We start from the raw sequence: 16,150 nt of genomic DNA, 5'->3' as shown, positions 1-16,150 counted from the left end.
CAGCAACTAGGGTTAAAGCTTGTAAAGCCATCAGAGCTTGTGGTTTTTCACACTGATTCTGTCCGTGCTCACCTAACTCAGTTTTCCTTTTCAACTGTCAAAGTTGAAGTTGCCCATTTGTGATAATGTAGCATAAATTGGGACATGCATCCAGGCCAGGCGCTGCAAAAGTCGAGATCATACTGACAACCTTAGGAGAACACATGTTCCTGCCAGGCATGTATGTTACATCATGCAAAATGTTGTGTTATTAATGTAATTCGTAAAATATTTTAAGAACACAGAAAAATACATTAATACTCTTGTAGATAATAAAGTTGATGCATTCAGAAAAGTCACCACTTACCAAAGGAAACCAAAGAAAACCTACTGAGTCCATGATATTTTTAAGCTAGGCTGCTAGAGCAAACTGAACTTTGCAGTTACCCAGCTTTAAAGCTCTCATTGTAATGCAGGATACTTTTTTAGTAATTGCAGTGAGCAAGAACATTTCCACAAGTGTAGGTGTTCCCCTAGAAAAAGAAACAAAGCTCTCCTGCCTTCTGCCTAGTTCAACAGGATAAAAGGCTTTGAATGGCGTTGGTGGGAAACTGTGGAAGCTATGCTAAGAAAAGTAGAGATGTTTCTGAACCTTGTTCTACTATAGTTGATTTGTAACATACTGTAAAAGACATAATTCTCTGCCTATTCCTGACTTTGAAATTGCAATTTTCATGCTGGAATCGCTCTTATCTTTCATTTATGGGAGTTGTCTTTTATTCCTTGTTTCAGAAATTGGAAACGCGTATGCTGTGCTGAGTAATCCAGAAAAGCGAAAGCAGTATGACCTTACAGGCAGCGAGGAGCAAACATGCAATCACCCTAGCAACGGCAGATTCAACTTCCATAGAGGCTGTGAGGCAGATATTACCCCAGAGGATCTATTCAACATGTTTTTTGGAGGGGCCTTTCCAACAGGTATTTGTATATATCAGTATAATCATTGGGATACAGTGGCACTCCCCAGAGTGGCATTGGAGTTTGTGATACTGTAAAACAGTAACATTACTCTAGCCTGCCTACAACCTCAATTCTTTAATCTGCATCACAGTTTGTTTTTCCCCTAAGTGTTGCTAAATCTCCAGAATGCAAATTCTGTTCTTTGGGGTTACTATGGTGATTCTGCAGTACATGAAATAAGAAAATCAATTGTCTTAGAGCTTAAAATATTTATTTTAAACCACTTTGAAGTTGTAAGATATCTTAAAGCTATATTATGTGCCACTGTGCAGCAATGATAAGTGGTTTATGTTGATGCTTGTGTATTGACCTCTAAATAGTTTTTGGGTTTTTTACATGATTTAAGTATGGGTATTTCTTTCCTTAGGTAGTGTACATTCATTTTCTAATGGTCGTGCTGGCTACAGTCACCCTAATCAACATCGTCAGAGTGGACATGAGAGGGAGGAAGAGAGGGGTGATGTATGTTTAAGCACCATTGACTTTAAACTATGGATTGTAAAATTTGCTGGTACTCACTTTCAGTGATGTGATTGCAGAGGAGCTCTGTATTGTAGAGAATCTGTGCTTGCCAGTTATCTATTTTAAAACTTTGGCAGGTTGTACTACTTAATGTAAATAGACATGCAAATCTGAGAAGATAATAGCCTGGTTTTGTAAATCTGTTGTTGTATGTCACTATCTTTCTAGTGACTGGTGGTATTAGCCTAAGTATGCCACTAGTTCTGGTCACTAATCCTTGACTACATTTAAACATTTATTTAGGCTGAGGTATGAATTGAACTTAAGGCTCGATATTCATCAATACAAATTATATATAGTCCTATGTAATTACATACAACTGTATAGATGAGACCAAATCATTGCATAGAATGTAACTGAATCGAGCTATTCATTTGGTAACTGTTTGTGGCTACAAGCTAACCCATGAATTCTTGCAGCCTGAGCACTCTGTGAATATTGTGTATGCATCAGAAAGTTAAGATAACAATAGAGTGTTTGCAGCTGTAGTTTGCCTAGCAATTTTTAATGTTTAAAGCAGAAAGTCACGCTTAGCATTAAATCTTGTCAAATCTGTTTACATGATGCTGTTTCATGAAACACCTGAATCTCTTTTGTTCCTTAGGGAGGTTTCTCTATGTTCATTCAGCTGATGCCTATTATTGTACTGATCCTTGTCTCCTTGTTGAGCCAGTTGATGGTATCTAACCCTCCTTACGCCTTATACCCAAGATCGTAAGTAATGCTCAATTACATTAGCTTAAAACAGAGAGAGGATATTGTAATCAGCCTCTCCCACTTAGAAGCATTTTAGAGAGCCTTCCATTAAACAAGAAGCAAGAGTCTTACTCATGTGGCTTTTTCAAGATCAAGGGTTTAAGCAGCAGAACCTTTATGGTCAGGTAAATGTAGTAATTTTTATTCTCTGGCAAATTATGCAGCTGTTCATTTCTTTACTTGTCTTGAAATCACAAATTCAGTAACGTGCTCTTCTTCTATAATAGCAATATTGTAAAAAATCTGTTACTTGTGGTGTAAAAACCCATAAAATAAGCATCTAGTCTCTTTCTCCCCAATCCCTCCTTTTTTGCAGAAGCACAGGGCAGACCATAAAAATGCAGACAGAAAACTTGCATGTCATTTATTATGTCAACAAGGACTTTAAAAATGAATACAAAGGAGAGTCATTACAGAAAGTGGAAAAGAGTGTGGAAGAGGATTATGTGTCCAATATTCGTAATAACTGTTGGAAGGAGAGGCAACAAAGTAAGTTTGGCAATATGTGTATTTTCATGAAATCATGCATTACTGTAAGAAATTATTGCCTCAGGCAAGAATGAAGTGCTTGTATTATTAAAATGTTTTAATGAGAAAGCAAGCATAAAGTTCCCTACTGTTTCTCACTTCTAAAAGGGTCCCCAGTGTCATTTATTTTTTGTGCTTTACTCAGTGACCTAACAACCATCTGCAGATCACCAGCAATTTTAACTTGCTACTCTATTATCTGTGACTGTTCCTCAGAAGATTAAAGACTACAGTGAATTGATAATGAGAAAGAAATTGCTCTAAGGACAGGAAACACCTACATAAATGTTTCTGGAGGAGGAACCACAGTACATACAAACACCGCTTTTCACAGTGACCGAGGACATACAGTGTGTCCTGTTAAACTTTATAAGCTGCAAATCAGTGATTAATGTTTTGCCAGTGCTGAATAATTTTCCCCCCTGGACTTGGTACCTTGGCTATATCAGACCTTAAAATGGTTGGGTTTTGGTTTGGGTTGTTTGTTTTTTAGTTTACCATCTAGTTTTCTAATCTAATTTAATAGTATACAAGGAGATATTTTCTTTCAGAAGCCTAGAATTCAGTGTTAAAGCATAAGAATTCTGAATAGCATTGAATAGTATTGATTTCATCATCAGTTTTAATCTGTTATTCTATTATCTGTGCTCATTTAATGAGCTTTTCATGCTCTATGAGAGCAGTGCTGCTAAAATTATGTCAATGTTAAAACCAGATGGTTTCAACTTTTCAGGCAGTAATTCTCAGTAATAACTTACTGGATAAACTCATTCATGAATTGTCAGTAAACTGACCAGAATCAAACAGAATGCTCTTCTTTGAGTGAAATCATGTTCCTGCACAACTTCACTCTCTGCAGTCCAGTCATGCCACTCCTTTCAGCAGAGATGGCCCTTCAGTTTCTCCCAGTTGTAAAAGACAACCTGGCATCAGAGCTAGTCACATGAACAAGACCACATGCATTCTGGACACTCAGCCTGTATGTACACAAATACAAATTGCATTGCCCATACGTAGCAGGCCCAATGCTTCCTGGAGATTTTACGCTCCTTGCTCATGAGTACATGCTGCTTATGCACAAGTAAATCTCTACAGTTTTACAAGTTGTACCCAGGAAAGACCTGCTGGGCAGAAAACTGTGCTGATGGGTCACATGTATGCAAGAGAAACACCAGTGCTTTGGAGGAAACACTTTGGATTATTTCCCAGACTGCTAGATTTGGTGAGAATAATTTTTTCCAGGTTTTTCAAACACAGGAAATCATTAGAGAGCTTTAGGTATAATTCATAAGTAAATACCAAAAACTTGTATTTTTCCAACTAGATTGTCCTTTGAGCATCTTGAAATGTTTGAATATGTTCACTTTTCATGAAACAAATACTTTGTTTTTCATCTCCAGGTGGTTGCTAGATGAATGATTGGTAGTCTTATAATAAAATAGTTAACAAAAATGAGACATGGTTGTTAACAAACAAAAAAAGATATAATCCAGCACAAAAAAAATAAAAAGAGGACATATGATTTGTACATTTTTACAGCAGAGTGTGGATCTGGAAGTATAGTTTGCTTTCACTGACCTAGTCATTACACTTAGATTTACTGGCATGTTACATTTGTGTCTCCTGTAATGTATTTACTGCGTGAATATCTTTGAAAAGGTTTAGTTGATGTACAGTTTCCACCTGTGAAGGGAAAGAAAAGAAGGAATACCTTTCCAATTTTTCAGCCTTTATTCTTGACATGCTTACATTTTTAAGCATTAACAGCCCCGGACAATGCAGAGAGGCCCACTCTTCTGTATAATATGCATATTTACAGGGAAAAATGTGATGACTACAGAAGCATCTGACCGTAGTATAAAGAAGAAAAATTACCTAAAGGTGGTGACTGTCATGTTGTTTGCTACTTGCAATTTCTCAGGTTGTGAAAACTACCCAAATTGATTTTGGGTAAGAGGCTCCTAATAGATTTTCTCTATTTATAGAAACAGCTGATTTTGTGGGTTTACGACTTTAAAATAGCTGTTGTGTGTTGGATCTCCTTGACAGTTAAGATCTTTCCAGCACTGATTGACATTTAAGAAAGCTTTGCTAATCCAGTGTGAGTTGAAGGGTTGAAAAAGATTTTATACAATTAAAATGCTTAACAATGTCAAGCTATTGAACACCAGTATAATACAGAGTGTTCTTTTATTAATACCTCTGAACACTGGTATTCTGAAGCAGCATCAGCTGAAGTAATGGGCTTAACATTGAGAATGGATTCTTGGACACAGGGAAGACACCAGAGCTGTCAATAATATGCAAGATCACTGAGTGTGGCCTGTATCTGTATTGTTTTATGAGGTCTGAAGAAGTAGTAGGGGATTTTTTTGTTGTTGTTTTTTTAATCAGATACTGCTGTATGAAATGCGCAGGTGCTAGAAGGCTGTTACCACTTTCTCTACTCAAGATGAAATGCTTGTGAAGGCCCAGCAAAGGGAAGCTGTAGCAGTGCTGTTGGGGTGGTGTAGTCAGAATAGACAGAAGGAGAAAAGGGCAAGGATTAAACACAAGGTGTTTTACACAGCTTTGAGAAGGAATGTATTGTGTGCAAGGTTTTCAGGTTAAAACCTGAAAAAAACTTTTCTCTCTTTTCCTCAAAGAAACAGACTTACTTTATGCAGCAAAAGTGTATCGAGATGACCGTCTCCGAAGGAAAGCAGACTCCATGTCCATGGACAACTGCAAAGAACTAGAACGGCTGACCAGCCTCTATCGAGGAGGATGAACTACACTTATCTACATCCATCTTTTACGTATGCCGTTCTGTCTCTTGTAAATTAAGAAGAGATTAGTTTCACCATGAATGCTGGAAAAGAGGGGTGGATGTAAAACTCTACTGTGTAGCTGTTTCCAGAAACCTTATGCTGAAATATCATTTAATGGCTTCTTTACCTACTGTGAAATATAGGTAACTTTAATTGTCTAGATTTTACTTCCAAGCTTCTGTGAATTCTTTCAGCAGAGAGAATAGCTCAGAAAGGATGCTATACTTGTAGAGACTTAGTCATAGTGGTTCTCCTCTAACATATTTGCCATGTAAATATCTGTGGAAAGAACACTTTGTGTATATACGAGTTAAATGACTTTCTATTTAAAAAATCTCAGAAATTTAGTTCCATACAACATTTTGTCTCACTGATGGAATAAATAGTACGATTACATCACTCCTATTCAGATGTCAAGTGTGTGGAGTTGAAACAAGAATTTTTAATATTTTATCTCTTAACTCTATGTAAAATCTTCTAGGTTTACCAGCTTAGAGGAACTTGGTATTTTTAAATATAATGGCATATATTCCGAAATATCTGTTGGGGTACATTGATCTGGTGTAGAGTAGCAGTTAGCTGTTGTAGTTTTTTAGTGTTTCTAAGCAATGCTGAGAAACCTAAGAACTACACTAATCTCTTTTCCAAGTAAGTATTTGCAAACGCTGTACAGGCCATTATAAGCATTGCTTTTAGTACTTGCAGCAGTTTACAGCAGCTCTACCATTTGGTATTCCAGTAGTAGTAAATCCATGCATATGGTTAACATGCATCCACAGCTTCCTGAATTTTCACTGGAAAGGTAGAGGAAAACATGCAATAGTAAAATCTTAAAGCTAAAAAAAATAATTAGAAAAAGAAAAGGCAACCTATTTTTTTTCCTGGCAGGCTTCCATTTTCTTACTCTTTTTTATTTCAAGCTAGGTCCCAACACTGATTCCTCAATGGTACCACAAATAGAACAGGGAAACATTGCTAAGGACAAGCTATGTGCCTTTCAACACTTCCGCCAACTATTTAAATGCTTTGCTAGCTTGCAGTAGGCTCCTATGGTCAGAGCCATATTGCTTGTCCTGGGGCAGAAGAGGCAGAGTATGCATTTTTCTGGACCAGAATGTTGCTGAACAGACTTCCTAGACGTGAGCAAACGTACCATTTGGTCTGTACGTGGAAACTATATGTAGCCACACCTGCTGATGCAAAGAGGTGTTTTGAAGCAGCTAAGTACAATGTACTTGAAGTTTATCAAAAGCACGTTGAAACTGTTTTTAGGTTCAGTAGCTGATGTTTTTACATTTTAACAGGGCTGTGCAGGAGAATCTTTCTTGTATTCCAGAATGCCAGGTGGCTCTTAATAAGGGCAGTATTTTTTGTCTGAGAAAACTGCTATGTCTGAGCAATGCTGTCGGTTTATGTGGAGCCAAGTTCTCTTTCTGAACTGAAAGTTTAAATACTTGACTGCCTTCATTGGAATTCCTCCTGATCCAGAGCAGGACTTGACTTTAGAGATACACTAAATGCTATTGCTCTAAGTGACCCAGAAATCATTTTGCATATATACCTTTTCTACCTGTCCCACTGGAAATGTTGAATTGGTGTAAAATGAGAGGGAGTAGCTGCAGGCTTTTAAGTAAGCAGATAAACCAGCATTCAGGGTGGACATGAAAGCCTGAGGTACAAAGCAGAACTAACAGCCACTAAAAAATGGGAAAATAAAAGGGTTGCTGTACTGTCCTTACTAAGATTGTAAGAAAACCATGCAGAAGTAATGGAAAGGCACACACATGTTTGAAGTCTGCAATAGAAATATATGGAGAAAACGTCATTCCCCAGATTTTGTAACTGTCCAGAATGTATTGTAATTATACTAATGAAAACTATCGAAGTACGTGCTGGTACTCCTGTGTCTTCTTAGTAGAAGAAAATCATTTCAAAAGCTTTAATAGGTACTCGGGCCTTCCCATTCACAGGTGAGTGTGAGCTTGCAGAGTGATCTTTTAGTTCAGATATGCCACACACACATCAAATATCAGAACAGTGAAGTCAGAGTAAAGAAATGCTGTTAGCATTGTGTAGTAATTGGGTGGGTTATGTCTGCCCTGCTCCTGCTGCAGCTGAGAAGCAGGTGAATGGATGAATATTAGGCTGTGTTAGGCTGGTTAGATTACTATCAGTAGGTACCTCAGCAAACCAGAATGATGCAGTGGCTGTGGCAGCTCAGGTGTCCCAGTACTTTAAAAGCAAGACTCGGATGGCTACATCTCATTGGATTACCTACTGCAATTGCCATTTTCAGGGAAGTTACTTAGTATTTAAAAGATTGAATGTGGCACGCTTTGAAATATGCAGTGACATGTCAAAGGATACTGTTATTTCCCATAGCATAATGTTTAACCTGCTCTAAACCTGACCTGCAAATGTTCTTCCAATATTCCACATAGGTGTTTCTGTCCTCATGATTGTTACTGTTTTCTCAAGTCTAAAGGTTTTTTTCTTTAGAAAATGAAAAAGGAGGAATCTGCTGAACATTTCAGAATGGAATTTCTTATGAGCACGATGCCAGCTGAAGAGAGTGGAGTACTTGGGTATCTTCATTTGACCTTTCTTCAGAAGGTGAAGTTCTCATTAAACTAAGGTATCATAAAGAAAGGGGAAAAACAAAACTGATTTTGAACAGTCTGACTAAAAATCCCTGAACTTTTCTAGCTACCGAGAATTAACTCCTTACTCTACTTACACATTACCTGTATATTTAATCTAGAATTAAAGATAGCACATGCATGGGTTTTTGATTTCTCCTGTACAAGGGCAAGCAGGAAAGTCCTGCAGAAAGTGAAGACTTTTGGCATGACTCTGACATACCGTAATGAGAAAGGGAGATTATAGCGATCAGTCTGTGTTTTATTTATGGAGCATCCTGAGTCACAAGTGTGTTCAGTGTTCACATCTGTTGAACATTTCCCTACAAGTTCTCTAACTGTTCAGGTAAAATAAGATTAAATTTGATTTAATTTTACTTTTTTTTTACCTTTTTTTAAAGTCTTGATTCTTTTACAAGTTTGCAAGACAAGTAGGACATTATAGCACTAAAATGTAACAGATGCATTTAAATAGGCAGTAGAGACAACTTTAAATTATGTACATTTTTAATGTAATTTTGTAATGAATGCTGTAAAAGGATTAAAATGAGAGGGCAAGAATATGTTTTCTAAGGTTGTTTGTTCTATAAATTCCATTCATCCACTAAACAGTTGTTACTCTTTCTTCCTGTAATCGGTCAAAGAGAGCAGATGGAAAATGTAATAGTGAAAGCAAATATTTTGGTTTAAAAAAAAAAAAAAGCAGTTACTACACAAATTCCTGAAGCTGTAACTGCTAAAAGTCCTGGTTTCCCAGTTGTCTCTATTGGGTTAACAGAGTGCGGTCAATTTCACCAGAGGGACTTTGGTCATCATGATTCCTGGCAGTTGTAAGCCCCAGTGGTGTATCCCCTGTCTACTAACAACTCAGTATGACCTTGGAAGTGCTGCTCATCTCTGGGCACTGCTTTCCCCATGCTCCTTTGTAAACCTGGAGAAAGAATACCATGTAACAAATGTCAGATTCTGTGCCATTTTTGGCATGTGATCAAGAGCATAATACAAATGTAATAAATACAGGAAAGAAATACACCATTTGTTGTGGTTTAACCCTAGATGACAACTAAGTACCACACAGCCACTTGCTCACACACACACACACACCCTGGTGTGATGGGGGGGAAATGGAAAAAAGGGAAAACATGTTGGGTTCAAATAACAGTTTAAGGATGGAAACAAAATATGATTATAAGAATGTAACTATAATGAAAAGGAAGCCAACAAAAAGAGGAATAAACCCCAAAACAGGCAATTGATGCACTATACAGTTGCTCACCATCAGGTGACTGATGCCCGGCCTGTGTCTCCCAGCCAACTCCCCCCCAGTTTCTGTACCAAGCATGACGTGGTATGGTGTGGAATATTCCTTTGGCCAGGCTGGGTCCTGGCTGTGCTCCCTGCTGGCTTCCTATGCCCCTCCTCACTAGCAGAGCATGGGAAAATGAGAAGTCCTTGATGTAAAGTAAGCACTATTTGGCAACAACTAAAACATTGGTGTGTTATCAGCATTGTTCTCAGGCTGAAGCCAGAGCACAGCACTGCACCACACGCTAGGAAGAAAATTAACACTATCCCAGCCAAAATCAGGACAGTATCCACCCCTTATTCTATACCATTTGCATCATGCCCAGGTCCCACACTTTCCAATACACCATCACCTTTCCTATCTTTTGATACACACACACAAACAGGTGTCATTTCCCTAGTCTATGGACCATCTCTGTAAAATGACCATTAAGTTCATCTGTTTTAACTGCCTTTCAGGGCAGGAGAGGTGGTGTTGCATTGTTGCACACTGACGCTAGTCCTGATTAATCAGTACGATTTTTACGGTAATACCCTTGACAGGGCATTCCAAAGGAAGTCAGGTTCAGATCCTTGAATCTGAAGTGATGGAGACAGTGCAGTGATGGGTATATAGCCACCATAGGGGTGATAGTATACAGTGTTGCATAGCAATCGGCACCACAGAGTATAATTCGTGGGCTATTTTCACCCAGAATTATACGTTGAGGTATACATTGGACTTTCCCATCTTGCCGCATTACCCACCAAGTATATCCAGGTCCTTGAGCAAAAGCAGCCCATGAGTGGGTTTGCCTTTACCTGAAGCAGGAATAACCCAGACTGTCTTCCCCAGCAAATTCTTCACGTGCACCACAGGAACTTTGTCCCCCTCTGCAGTATGTGAAAGTTCTGTCTGGGCTGTGCCAGCCCTGTTGGCAGATCCTCTGGTGTTGACCAACCAGATGGCCTTTGGTAAGTGTGTATCCCAATGCTTGAAAGTTCCCCCACCCATTGCTCTCAGTGTAGTTTTCAATAGCCCACTGTACTGTCTGATTTTCCCAGCAGCTGGTGCATGGTAGGGGATGTGATATACCCACTCAATGCCATGCTCTTTGGACCAAGTGTCTATAAGAAATTTCCATGTTCCAGAAATGAGTTCTGTTGTCTGACTCAATTCTCTCTGGGGTGCCATGTCGCCACAAAATCTGTTTCCCAAGGCCCAGGATAGTGTTCCGGGCAGTGGCGTGGGGCACAGCGTATACTTCTAGCCATCCAATGGTTGCTTCCACCATGGTAAGCACACGGCGCTTGCCTTGGCGGGTTGGTGGGAGTGTGATATAGTCAGTCTGACAGGCCTCCCGCGCTTGTGCTGGATGAACCTGATCTATTTCGTCGCTTTAGCTGTTACATTATCAGCCTGCAGGCGGGCGGCTCAATGGACTACATCCAATATCAAGGAGCATCCACGGCCACCACAACGCCAAGAGCTCCCAACTCCCACCCTCTACTTCTCCGCCCCACTGACCCACTGCGCCTGCGCAGGAGGTGCAGAGCCGGCGAGAAGCGCTTCCGGGTTCGCGAGGGCTGAGGCGCCGTCATGTGACAGCAGCTTAAAGGGGAAGCGGCGGCTGCAGGGGTAGCAGCAGCGCTGGTCGCGCACACAGGTGTGGCAGGGAGGGGAGGGCAGCGCCTCCATCCCACCCCCGGGGCGCGGCTGTGGTCTCGGCCCAACCGCTCTCCCTTCGCGGGGCGGGTGGGGGCGGTTTCTACCAAGGCGGGGGGGGCGGGGGGGGGCAGACGGCCGGGCCTCAGGGTGGGGGCGCGCCCGCCCGCGCGCCGCTCCCCTCCTTCGAGGTGGGTGACCGGCGCCCTCTCGTCTCGCAGGCCCGCGGAGGTGGCGGCAGCGCCGGCAGGGCCCCAGCCATGGCCGACGTAAGTGCGGCTCCGGGAGGTGGTTGGGGCGCGGGCTGCGGCGCGGCGGGAGGCCGGGGAGGGGGAGGTGGCGGTGGCGGGGCCTGGCGCGGAGCGCGGCGTTCCGCGGACACCAGTAACGTGCGGCCCCGTCTCTGCCCGCAGGACCTGAAGAGGTTCCTGTACAAGAAGCTGCCGAGGTAACTGCGGGGGGCGCGGCGGGCTCTGCGGAGCACGGGCTGGCGGCGGGGTCGCTTCTGCTTTAGGGAGGCGATCATCCGCACCGTGCCTCCTGTGGCAGGGGGACAGCCGCTCTGGTAAACGCTCTGGGCCCCTCAAGTGAGGTGGGATGAAGAGAGCTTCGCCTTCCACTCGCTCTTTGGGAAGCGGTGGGGTGTGCTCGGCCAGCCCGGGCCAGGGGTGGATGGAAAAGCCATTCCTCGTGACTCGGTTGCCTAACCCTTGACAGCTCCCTTCTCCGAAATTACCGGTTACTGGCAGCGTCAGACAGGTTTGCTACAGCTGCAGGTCTGAGGCCGGGTGACATTGGTGCTCGCTGGGCGACGGCACCACCAAAAGGCTCCTGCCTGCCTAAGGGAACTCGGTTAGTTGTACCGGTCCTCTTGGGAAGTGCCAGTTGCTCGGAGTCCCATGGAATTTTTAGTCGTTTAATTTCATATTTCTTGGTTTGCTGCTCCAAGAGCCCACCTGCACTATGCAGAAAAAGCCCCTTTCCATGGAACACTGCATTAGTGAAAGTGCCAGTCTTTCCCATATTTCCCCCTTCCTTGTGTGTTTGTTCAGGGAAAACAAGATCTTTACTACTAACTAGTCTGTTTTTAAGATGGTATCTCTTCATTTTTTCGCAGCGTTGAAGGTCTTCATGCGATTGTGGTTTCAGACAGAGACGGAGTGCCTGTTATTAAAGGTAACTCCACCTTCTCCCTGCAGCCCATGCCGTGACTGAACAGCAGAGGGTGGAGCAGCACATCAGAATCTGCCCTGGTTGTGCCCAGTACCTGAGTATCCAAATTTATTAATTAATTTTAATAAATAAATATATATAAATATATATATAATATATATAAATAAAATTAATTTTAATAAAAATTAATTTCTTTAATTAAAGAATTAAATTGGGCTTCCAGTTCAGTAGTTGATTATGTACCTCTTTAAATTGGTCCTTTGTGGCCTCAGTAATTGCAGGCCACAGAGATTCCCTCAGCTCAAGGGCTGGAATGAGCACATGCAGCAGGGGGGACACAACCAAATAACATCAGCACAAGCTGCATGTAGGGAAGGAAAAGCCTGTTCCTTGGGTATAGGGAGCACTGATGGTGTACTGAATATTAAGTGATGAAGATTGTCCTCTACTCATTGTGGAAGCACAATCAGATATGTTATATGTTTCCCAGTATCAGATGTACTTCTAGTGGAGGACTGAGCCAGCTAGCTCCTTGAGATGCAGTCAGACATACCTTGTAGTGATAAGAATTGTCTTGTTTTGTTCCAGTTGCCAATGATAATGCTCCAGAACATGCGCTGCGACCAGGCTTTCTGTCCACCTTTGCCCTTGCCACAGATCAGGGCAGTAAACTGGGACTGTCTAAAAACAAAAGTATCATCTGCTATTACAATACGTACCAGGTGAGTCACCTCAGTGTGGTTTGTTCTTGGTGACCTAGGCTGCTCCTGCATTACATTTTCAAGGCCAGGTTGGACAGTGCCTTGAGCAGCCTGGTCTAGTGGAAGGTGTCCCTGCCCATGGCAGGGGGTTGGAACTGGATGGTCTTAGGTCTTTTCCAACCCAAGCCGTTTTATGATTCTACACTAGCAAGGGAGAGGGGGTTGTTTAAACACTGCCAGACTTCGACTTCGCTGCTCTTTAAGTAATTTGCATGTTATTTCTCACACTGCTTAATGTCAGAGCCTAAACTGTCCCACCATTTGTTCGGCTTCTCCTGTATTACTCAAAACTGAGATGTCCTGATTGAAAATGGTGAAGTTTTCTGAAGAGGTGGGGGTCAGGAATTTGGAGCAGGTGCTGCTCCTGTAGCCTTCAATCTGTTGTGAAGGGTTTAAATCCTCTTTCACAAACAATATTTATTTATAATTAGTGATACCTAAACTAATAAGCACATGCAGTCTGCTTCATAGCTAATCTTGTTGCCAGAGTGATTCAGAGATAAGAAAGCTTGGAAATGCCACTCTCATTTTTTTTTACAAGCTGGTTATTTGTGTCCTGAAATCCATCCCCTACCAAGTTTCTGCTCCTTCTCAGGTCCTAGTGGTCTTCAGAGCTGTTTATTATGACTGCAGTAAACTGGCCAGCTGCTTACCCTGGCCCATTTGGAAAATGGTGAATGAGTTAGTTTACATATGTCGAGTGCATTCCTTTGATTCTCTTGATGTGACTAGCTTCATGTGCTCAAGGTTCCAGTTCCCTGTTAATGGAAGTAGAGATACTGCTGTACACAGAACAGTATTTTAAACCAATTAAAAATGCTTTCATGCTCCCTGTGGAGAGTGTGGTGGATAACACTGTAGAGCATGGGGAGAAGGGAAGTGCCAGGCTTTGAGCTCCTGGTACCATGGTGTAAGTTCTGTTGGTGTTTTCAGCTGAGGAGGCTGCTTGTTTCAGATAGTATTAAGTGTCAGAGCTCCAACATGCAACATGCTTAGCTGCTGACTGAAAACTGTTCTCTCTCCTTCCAGGTGGTGCAGTTCAACCGCTTGCCTTTGGTAGTAAGCTTCATTGCTAGCAGCAATGCCAATACCGGTATGTCTTCGTGTGTACTTTAAATATGGTGGTATTTTAAGGCCCAGATGTTTAAATGATTAAAACCAAATCACCTGAATTTACTTTGATGTATATTAACTTTGCTCCTGCTATGAATTTTGTCAGCATATTGTAAAGGAGAGATTTAGATTAGATACAAGGAAGAAATTCTTCATTATGACAGTGCTGAGGCCCTGGCACAGGTTGCCCAGAGAAGCTGTGGCTGCCCCATCCCTGGCAGTGTTCAAGGCCAGGTTGAACTGGGCTTTGAAGCAACCTGCTCTAGTGGAAGGTGTCCCTGCCCATGGCAGGGGGTTGGAACTGGGTGAGCTTTAAGGCCCTTTCCAACCCAAAACTTTCTGTGATTCTATGAAAGGTGTGAGTAAAAATGCATAGCTTTTTAAGTGACTTGTTGAAGTTGTTCATTTAGAAGCACAAGTTCTCCTGTGGTTAGCCTTACCCTTGCTGTGTGAGCATGTTCACTGCATCAGTAGTGCTTGTGCTGTACAAGCCAGTTGTTCAGTCTCTTCCAAACTGGGTTCTGCAGTAACATATGTAGCTTCATCCCCTCAGTTGTGTGGGGTGGGGAGTCCTCCAAGCCTTGCTCATGAGGGCATTGGCTTATGAGTGTGAGCCAAAGGGATTGAATCCTTGTGCAGCTGCTTGGGCTTTGGCAGCTGTGGGAAGCAGGGAGGCAACAGTAGAGGCCAGCAGCAGGACAGGAGAGCTGTGCTGCATGGGGTGTGCCCCTGTTGTTCCCATGGAGTGATCAGCCCAAGTGAAAGGTTTTGTGTTTTGGAGCATGCTGTCTGTGACTTGGGAGGTAAGGGAGTGGTGATGTTTGCCGAGAAGCTTCTCAGTTATGTGGTTTGATGGGATGTTTGTTGTGTCTCTCCTCTCTTTCCAGGGCTGATTCTAAGTCTAGAGAAGGAGCTCGCACCCCTGTTTGAAGAACTGAGGCAGGTTGTTGAAGTTTCTTAGCCTGATGGTACAGCCGGAGTGCAGCATCCCTCTGCAGCCCAGTGGACAGATTCAATAATCCTCAGTTAAATAACACACCTCAGAAGAAATACCACAGCTCCTTAGTATACTAAGTAAGAGTAAATTGTACATAGTACTGAATCTGAAATGATCTACTAGTGTGTTGTAGGTGGATGTTACTTTAGGCCATGCTTCTTGTATCGTGCAGTACTGAAGAGACCACCAAAATAGCTCCCATGGAGTTTAGCTCTGCCAGATCGGCCTGATGCCACTGGCTCACATGAGCAACCCACAGATCCACAGATCTCTTGCTTTACAGGAAACCAGGCAGGTATTGGGGTGTGTCCTACTATGTGTTGGAAGGCAGATTGGTTGTACAGTGTTATCAGAGTTGTGGTTGAAGGAGTTACTGTGAGAGCAAGTTTACTAGTAGCCGTGATGTTGGTACAATCAATAAATATCCCAGCTTTCTCACAGGGGTGAGACTTTTGGCAAGGGAATGCTACTAATCTGGATGCTAGCTGCATCCTGCTTCCATCGAGAAGAAAGCTATTTCTGTGAAAGCTGTTGCCTCAGGGGTTTTCCTGATGCCCAGATAAAAGCACCTGAACAATGTCTCATTTTTCTTCATGGGGTTTTTGTGTAATATAGTTGTGAAGATCTCGTCTCATAGTCTTTGTGTGGGTTCATCACTGGCGACTCTCGGCTCATTTACCCCTAGGTTTCCTAAGTAAATACATATAAATAAATACAGTATTTTTAAATGACAGAGCCTGGTCCAGTCTTCTGTCGCACCATAATACTCCACAGCACATCGGCTTTTCTGTCACTGGGAATGTACAAAACCCAGGAGTTTAGAGCCTGAAAACTAACCAGCGTGTCTCTGGGCTGGGTGATCAGGATACAGAATCCTATGCCAATGCAGAGATCCTATCACT

At 42.3% G+C, this 16,150-nt stretch overlaps 2 protein-coding genes across 3 annotated transcripts in view; both read left to right on the top strand.

Moving 5' to 3' along the window:
• The window catches only part of DNAJB14 (DnaJ heat shock protein family (Hsp40) member B14), a 28,760-nt gene extending 19,897 nt beyond the window's left edge, over nucleotides 1–8,863 (top strand). Inside the window, exons 4-8 of the mRNA XM_005148653.4 lie at nucleotides 772–957; nucleotides 1,367–1,461; nucleotides 2,126–2,235; nucleotides 2,594–2,766; nucleotides 5,451–8,863. Coding sequence (XP_005148710.1) covers nucleotides 772–957; nucleotides 1,367–1,461; nucleotides 2,126–2,235; nucleotides 2,594–2,766; nucleotides 5,451–5,575 — 689 coding nt within the window. The 3' untranslated portion in view covers nucleotides 5,576–8,863. The remainder of the gene's footprint in view (nucleotides 1–771; nucleotides 958–1,366; nucleotides 1,462–2,125; nucleotides 2,236–2,593; nucleotides 2,767–5,450) is intronic.
• A 2,229-nt stretch (nucleotides 8,864–11,092) lies between these two features.
• On the top strand, nucleotides 11,093–15,981 carry LAMTOR3 (late endosomal/lysosomal adaptor, MAPK and MTOR activator 3). Of its 2 annotated transcripts, XM_034064683.1 has the most exons (7): nucleotides 11,093–11,205; nucleotides 11,426–11,473; nucleotides 11,618–11,652; nucleotides 12,322–12,380; nucleotides 12,966–13,099; nucleotides 14,168–14,231; nucleotides 15,139–15,981. In XM_034064683.1, the coding sequence occupies exons 2-7, from the start codon at nucleotides 11,465–11,467 to the stop codon at nucleotides 15,210–15,212; spliced, it is 375 nt and encodes a 124-aa protein (XP_033920574.1). In that variant the 5' UTR covers nucleotides 11,093–11,205; nucleotides 11,426–11,464; the 3' UTR covers nucleotides 15,213–15,981. The 2 variants fall into 2 exon arrangements, with proteins under 2 accessions (XP_033920574.1, XP_033920575.1); XM_034064684.1 differs by lacking the exon at nucleotides 11,093–11,205 and having other exon boundaries at nucleotides 11,343–11,473.
• The last annotated feature ends 169 nt before the right edge of the window (nucleotides 15,982–16,150 follow it).

The sequence above is a fragment of the Melopsittacus undulatus genome, chromosome 7 (assembly GCF_012275295.1).
Source record: "Melopsittacus undulatus isolate bMelUnd1 chromosome 7, bMelUnd1.mat.Z, whole genome shotgun sequence".
Taxonomy (NCBI): domain Eukaryota; kingdom Metazoa; phylum Chordata; class Aves; order Psittaciformes; family Psittaculidae; genus Melopsittacus; species Melopsittacus undulatus.
This window is presented reverse-complemented; position numbering and strand designations above follow the sequence as displayed.

Coding starts and splice junctions, on each gene's coding strand:
- LAMTOR3 (XM_034064683.1), top strand. Junction 11,653..12,321: donor CTGTACAAGAAGCTGCCGAG/GTAACTGCGGGG, acceptor ATTTTTTCGCAG/CGTTGAAGGTCTTCATGCGA. Junction 14,232..15,138: donor TAGCAGCAATGCCAATACCG/GTATGTCTTCGT, acceptor CTCTCTTTCCAG/GGCTGATTCTAAGTCTAGAG.